Source organism: Montipora capricornis, chromosome 8 (genome assembly GCF_036669925.1).
Source record: "Montipora capricornis isolate CH-2021 chromosome 8, ASM3666992v2, whole genome shotgun sequence".
Taxonomy (NCBI): Eukaryota; Metazoa; Cnidaria; class Anthozoa; order Scleractinia; family Acroporidae; genus Montipora; species Montipora capricornis.
In genome coordinates, this window is record NC_090890.1 from 51,931,165 (window position 1) to 51,938,664 (window position 7,500).

The 7,500-nt window shown below is 42.0% G+C and overlaps 1 protein-coding gene across 2 annotated transcripts in view; it reads right to left on the reverse strand.

The window, feature by feature from the left end:
• The window catches only part of LOC138013479 (polyunsaturated fatty acid 5-lipoxygenase-like), a 56,149-nt gene that overhangs the window by 24,903 nt on the left and 23,746 nt on the right, over positions 1–7,500 (reverse strand). For both annotated transcript variants that reach the window (XM_068860565.1, XM_068860564.1), the window contains exons 4-5: positions 7,377–7,500; positions 3,468–3,626 (exon numbers count right to left, since the gene is read on the reverse strand). The exon at positions 7,377–7,500 is cut by the window's right edge and continues 15 nt beyond it. In XM_068860565.1, coding sequence (XP_068716666.1) covers positions 3,468–3,626; positions 7,377–7,500 — 283 coding nt within the window. The remainder of the gene's footprint in view (positions 1–3,467; positions 3,627–7,376) is intronic.

A 7,500-nucleotide genomic window follows, 5' to 3' on the forward strand; every position in this document is an offset into this window, starting at 1 on the left:
ATTACTTCTATAAATTAAGCGCTGTTCCATTGTCACTTTTTAGAAATTACCACACCCTTGTCACGAAGTGATTATAATAACGCGAATTTATATTTTGAGATGACGTTTTCGTTACCTTCGCCGTCGTCGTTGCTTAAGTTCCCTAATATCATTGCTTAAAAGAGGAGAAAAGACAATTTGGGTCGACTCGAATAATTAACAACGCCTAATTTTAATCAAACGTTGAACTTAATTCAGTCGAACCGAACTGCTACACCAAAGAAATAAAAAAAAGCGGTCTTGTTGGGCTGTGTTTTTTCAAGGTAAAATCAATGTGTCGCCCGCTGTACAATTCACGGTAACCGTTACAAGGACGCTGATGGTGAAAAACTGATGGAATATGCAAATACGTTAACAGCGATAATTCATACATATATCATAGGCACGCGCAGGCTCAAAATAAAGTACGTTCTTTGGTGAACGAAACAGTGAAAATGGAGCCCTTAGACCAGAAACTGCGAAAGCATCTTTTCCTCAAATTGATTCAAAATTCCCGAAGAAGACGGTCGTTAATGCTAAAGCTTACTCTGCTTTTGAAAAGTAGACGGCATGTTTTGATTCAGCTTAACTTTTTGACGGCCCTCCTTCTGAGATCGAGGTTGATTTATACATTAACATGACTTAAATTTGAGTATCATTGATTATGCGTTTGGTTCGGCTCGAAGTGTAAATCGGTGTTTGACCCAAAGGTGGTCTTCATGCGTTTTTCAAGGCTGGCTAGGCGTGAAAAACGCCTCAGCCGCTCCAAATAAAATCAGTCGAACTTGATTGGGTCAAACGCCTAACTTCACATGAGCCTAATTGGTTGAATTGGGTTCGGCTCATGTGAAATACGGCGTTTGACCTGGGCCCTCTAAAGCATCGCGACGGCAACGAGGACGACACACTTCGCATACTTAGTGAGCAAAAACAATAGCTTTGCACGCCCTGCACGCATTGTTTCCGAATTTCTCTTGGGACATACTCATCATCGCGCAGAATGCCTATTGTTCTCCGGACATTTACTTCCAGAGCAATAAAAATTATAGATCAGTAAAATTAGCGGCCAAGAATGACTCAAATGGTTCTCATTGGTCAAATATTACGCGCTCTTTCTCCCTTGGGGAATTCTGCTTTGCTCATTAACTTGTCAGGGCGGAGCTAAGAAACAATGGACGTTTCAAGTTATTGTTTTCACTATTGTTCCTCGATATCACACTTTGAGAATGCATTACAAGCCGACTTTCGTAAAATGCCTGTTTTAGGATTTCGCATTTACTGGAAAAAGCTCGCGGCCTCTTGGGCTAAACTGCAGAATACCCCGCCACTTATTTGCATTTCATTGAATAAGAATAGCCTCTATTGTATTAAGTCTCGCTCTTCAAAAGATGCCGCATAGGGGAAACAATAGTGGTTAGCTGTTGCGGGGTATTCTCGCCTCTTGTTCAAAACAAACATAACCAAAAAGTCCGCTATTTTCCGGCACAGTTTCTTACGTGCAATCGACAGACTGAAATTTGTCAAAAGAAATGAATCAACTCGAATCAATGTTTAACAGAGCGAAACAATCGAGAAAAAGAACTTTCTTGCTCAATGTTTGGAAACGAGTTTCGGTGCACAAAAACAAAACTTTTCAATCCCTCGCGACTCAAGATGGCCGCCGTCTGATTAAGGCCTGTGGCAATCAGCAGTGAGCTTCATTAACTTTTGTTACGTTGCTTGTGCGTGAATGTAAGGTGATTGTATCTTTTCTGCTTCGCATTTCTGTCAATGAAATGCGGGTAAGTATAACATTTAAAAGGCTTCATTTCGCTTTTCAATGAATGAATATAAATGAATCGAAATGAATAAGATGCTGACGGATCTTGGTTGCGAGAAGGTTCCCGATGCGTTTTGTTCCGTTGTAACGCTGTCAATCGGCCCTTACTGTGTGTAACTCCTTGGTTGTTAAATTAAAGTGATGGAATTCTTGCTCTGACAAGATACCCTCGACAAAGCTTTTGGGGAAGGAAGGCGAGTTAAGAACTGTAACTTTTTTTACTCAAAGGATTCTTTAACCGAGTTTGTTCTTAGTAAGCGCAAAGCTTCCTCTTTTACAAAGCCCTTCTCGACGCTGAGAGGGTGAATAGGGCAACTCTTACCCTCCGCCAAACCCACGGCAACAAATGTGGTGCCTTCACAGGCATTCGTACCTACGAAAACTTAAATGTCGATTTTTAAATAAAGTGAATAGACTTGTTTCGCCTGAATCTTGAGTAGCTTATGATCGAAAAAGCTAGCGCGCGCGTGCCTTTTCTTTGTTGCGAAAGAAAGAGAAGCTTTAACTAGAACATTTTGGTTTGACCGACAACGTTATCCACGTCTTCCCCTTCATTTCTTTCCTTTTTCTGTCATCTTTCGTTGAAACGATCTTCTTGCGGAATCGGCGGATGCTTTCGCCCAGTGCGTGGCCCACGCGCTCTCGACCAGATTCCTCTAATTTGTAGGCGAAGGAAAGGATGCTTATTTGCAGAAGTTCGAGCAAAATGGCCGGTTTCCCAAAACGTCCCTCCATTTCCATAAACCTTCTCCGTTCACTTGAAAATCGTAAGTAGAGTTTCTAACATTAACGTGTGGTGGCACGATGTGAATTAACAATGGATGGATCGGGTTTTCGAAGAGCTCTGAAAAGAGCTCCCGATCACTATCGTATTTATTGGTCGCGCACGCCATCATCTTTGTTTTGTCCGAAGGTCCTGAGTAAATAAGCTGATCCTTATGGCAATATTAAAATTCGCGGTAGATGTGAATATTTTTTTTCGTGCGGAGTGGTTTTCAACAGTAGGCATTATTATTCATGTCTGGGCTGAAAACAATAGCTCGCTTGCTCTAAACGCGCCATTTTCAAATGAAACTACGACTAATAATTTTCAAACTGAAAAACGTAAAGGTTCCTCGTGACCAATTTTCGAAATTAAAACGGATTCTTTTCAAGGACATACTCATCTGCCATTTGCCGTGCGTGAAGGTCTAGTATGTATGTTAGTTTTCCCAAAATTGCTCTCCAAAATTACTGTCTATACGAAAATTTCTAAAATTTTCCGTATATTCATGTGGAAAAACAGAAAACTTCTACTTCCTCAATTTCATTCTTTTTTTAGTGCAAATGGTAGACTAATCCTTGATTTGCAAGAAGCCGTACGTGAACCTTGAAGTTATCATTTCTGAGACTCAGGAAAGTGAATTTTGTGAACCCTAGTTGCCTAGTTTCGACCCATTCTTCTCTAATTTATGGGTCTTCAAAGCGCGATCGCATTCGAATTTGCCGCTTTAGTGATTATGAATTATTCATGATGTCCAGGCATTCTGCGCGATGTGTCCCAGGAGAAATTGCAAACAATGGTTATGCAACATTTGGGGGGAGGGGGTAAAAGAGGATTTGTGTAAGTAGAGAACTAATCTTAACTTACTGGCTGCGCAGTTCCCCCAAAAGCCATGCTGATCATAATTATCCGTTGTTGAACACCAAAGTCTGTAATGGCCATCAGTCGTGCAACTGCTGTAAACCTTTCCTCGGTAGGCGAATGGAAAATGGCACCATTTACCTTCTGTTGTCTTAACACTGCAACCTGTAGTGAACACAGTAAATTGGTAGTGCAAAATGCAAGACGAAGCCAGATCCGTGCGGTAAATCACGAAAATGGTTTATTTTCTAACGACACGGCTAACGTTTGCAAAAACGCATCCCTTCCTTGTACTTGCACATATTCATTGCCGTGAAATTGACATCTGAAATTCCCACGACCTGCTCCTGTCTGATCTTGTAGCTCAGTCGGTAGAGCAGCGGTGTATTAACCCAAAGCTCGTAGGTTCAATTCCCACCCCTTTTGTGGGCCCAATTCCAATAATAAGGCTAACGCTCATACGATTTACATAGGTAGAAAAAAGCACCTCACATTACACTTCTCCCTTGTTCCCTTTTCACTTCATCCAGGAGCCCATGACTAGGAGTTTACAACTTCATTCCATCTATGAAACGGCGTTTTTACAGACCAAGTTATTTTTAGTTTGATTTTCCTGTGAAACCGGACCTTTCCAACCAATCACACACAAGTCTTGCATTAGAAATTAATCTACATGGGAACGAGGATTGGCACTCGTGCAAGCCAAATCGTATTTGAGAACTCGTCTAAAAATAGGTTGATCTGTGAAAATACCGTTACACAGACCTAGTATTGGAGCTGTAGGCTCCTAGTCATGGGCTCCTGCTTCATCCCATAAATGTGCCGCTTCATTTTATTTAAGGTGCTTTATAAAACAGACAACGCGCGAATCTACGCAAGGGGTTTCCGCAAGCACGAGCGTGCGAGGAATGCTCTCCAGCGATAGAGAGGCTTTGAAAGAAACCAAGAAATGATAGCATTGTCATTAAGACCTCACATTTGATGATTTCACGTCCTTGTACGTAAAGCACCTGCTTGTTCGCGCGTGCCGCACGATTCTTTTTCCTCTTTTAACCAATGATATCATTGCTTCGTGGCCATTTTCTCGACGTAGGCATCGTCGTCACTACTTTACCAATCGTCTTCTTTATTCAAGTTTGTAGATTGCTGGAGACATTGAATGGCTGTAGCCTGCTATATTCGAGATTGAATGATCAGTGTTCCCTGAGTATTTTTTTGAAAAGCAAGCGTTTGTGTCCGAAATACTTTAAATGATGGACCGCCTAATATTTTTGCAAATTTCCCGAGCGCTGAGATCTTGAATAATTATGGAGTTTAAGAAATGACGACGGCTACGGCTACGACAACGCCGCAAAACAATAATAGGGAACTTGAGCACCGACAACGGTGACTACAACGAGAACTCGACGAATTTGTATATTTAGAGGGAGAAAAACAATAGCCTTACACCCCCTACAAGTGCATTTTTCACTTTTATCTATGCCTTTGCCGTCGTCTGCAGAACAACAACGTGAAAAGGCTAAATTTTTGGTTTTATGAAGAACATCAACACTTGACAATAAATTTTCATTTACTCCCGCAATTTACGAGTGGTTCCGACCAATAGGGAGCTTAAGCACGCGCGTTTTTGAGACGCGTACCAGGACAGTGCTGTCTCCCAGATATTTATACAATGATCTCCAATAGAGAAAATGTACTTTGTAATGTAAGTGTGGTTGTGTGAAGACAACTTAAAAGGGAAAGCAGCTCACTTCCGGTTGCCGTCCGCGTCTCAAAAACGCGCGTGCTTAATAAGCTCCCTAATGTCATTTTTGAGAAAACACTACACCCGCGTCACGAAGTGATTATAATAATGCGAATTTGCGACGGCGATTAGCAGCGACAATTATTATTACAACGCCTTCAAATTAACACACTTCGAGGATGATATTTACTTCTCCAGAAATATGTGAGGGATTATTATGCAAGTGTTCCTTCAAATTGTTGCATTTTCTTTGCAACTCTACAGGTCTGGCTGGCCAGTTCTCCCAAAAAGAAAAAAGCGCCCTTAATCCGGACTTTTTTTATCCGGATGACTTAACTGCAGAGAGACAATAATAGCGGAGCTCCTCGAGAGCGAGCGAGCGGAGCTCCAGAGCTAAGAAAATTTGGTAACAATGAACGAAGTGATATATGAAATGAATCAAATACTGAACTGCGGATATGAAATCAAGTAGGCTGGAGTTGGTCACTCCCAATGTCAGTGGCTTCATAGCTCAGTTGGTTAGAGCGTCGCACCGGTATCGCGAAGTCACGGGTTCAAACCCCGTTAAAGTCCTGCAATTTTCCGGCTTCTCTGTGCAATTGCAAACATTGCGTCCATAAATGCGAGGATCATAGCTTTACTTGAAAATTTGGTAAACTGTCAATCCGACAAATAATTATTTTGGTTTTGACGTCTCGTACGCTCGCCCGTACACTGTTTGCGGAGGAGGAAAGGGAATCAGGTGTCAGCCAGTCGTGGTAATTGGGATGTTATATTTTCTTGGCGAGAAATGTGCAACACGCGTTTTTCGTTTTGGGAAATTACGCAGGAAATGGGGTGGGCATTGATGTCGCATTCAAAAACTTGTTTACTTTAGGAAGTTACTATTATAGCGACGAACAACGGGATAAAGAGCAGGAAAGCGTACGAGAGGAGAAGCGACAAAATTAGAGAAATTTCTGTCGAAAGCTCGAGAAGTCGAGGAACGAGAAGAACGCTGCTATTTCATTGAAGAATACCGGTAAAAGTTGAGAGAAACAGAGCGGGAGACAACACAGACAAAACACTTATTTGCAACGGACTTAACTAATTAGAGTGTAATTTGAAGTACTAGTTTTCAAGCCCATATCAACCATGTGAGCGTTAGCATTACTAATGGAAATGGGCCCACACAAGGACAAAGAAAAACTCTGACCAGGGTGGGAATTGAACCTACGACCTTCGAGGAAAACTGGCTCACCTTTCTGAGAGGTCGCCAAAATGAACTGTGTCACCGCCGCGATCGAGGTGGAAGCCATCAAGAGGCGTTAAATGTGCACAAATTCAATTCTAGACCTTGCGAATTTACTTCCGGTCCGCCTGACCTCGAAGGAAGAGGAGGTTCCCTGTAAGTCTTCATTCATAGGTCGTCACTTTTCAGTTGGGTATGATACAGTCGAAACTTCCGTAAGCGGGACACCGTCGGGACCAAGGATAAGTGTCCGCTTACGGGAGGTGTCCGTTCAAGTTGGAAAAAAAAAGTGCAATAGAGGGCATATAATACACCACAACAAGTCTTTTACAGCTCCTTAAGACAACTTGTAGTTCTGTTTCAAGGTGAGTAGGCAGGCAAAACACGACTCTTATTGGTCAAGATAGGAAATTCAAAGACCTCAGAGCTTTTCTCTAACAAGTACATCTTTCAAAGACCTCCTTAAGGGAGAGTTTTTTAAGATTTCTCTTAGTAAGGGCTGGTTTTGCATAAGATGCCATTTGTTCATTAGAATTTGCTTGCGATTGGGTGAGGAAGTTCCTGAAGAGTGCGTCTAACTCAGCAACGGCAGTTCTTATTACGGAAAAGCGGATAAACTGTGAGAGGAGCAGGATATGGTATAGAATTGCCTTGCTCCTTTAAGGAGACAAATTTTCGTGCGACTGGCTTGGAGAAAAGTTTAAAAAGGACATGAAATGAAAAAAAAAAACTAAACGATTAAACCGTTAAAATCGAACCTATTTCGTTAGATATACGGGAGGATATTTTAGACCCTGTGGACCCCGAATAGGTGTCCGTGTCCGCTTACGAGAGACATTCGATTACAGGTGGCGTCCTTTAGTGGAGGTTCGACTGTACCCAAGTTTTGTCAGTCAAAGTAAGACAGATCTACTTTTTCTGCCGACAGTTTAAGCCCTACCTCCATGGATAGTCACCTGACGGATTGACATTGGGTTGGTTCCCGCCAGACGCTGCTGAGTAAAGTACTTGTCGCTTATCCATAAAGGTTTATTTCTAATGAAAGCCTCATATCTGGAAGGATG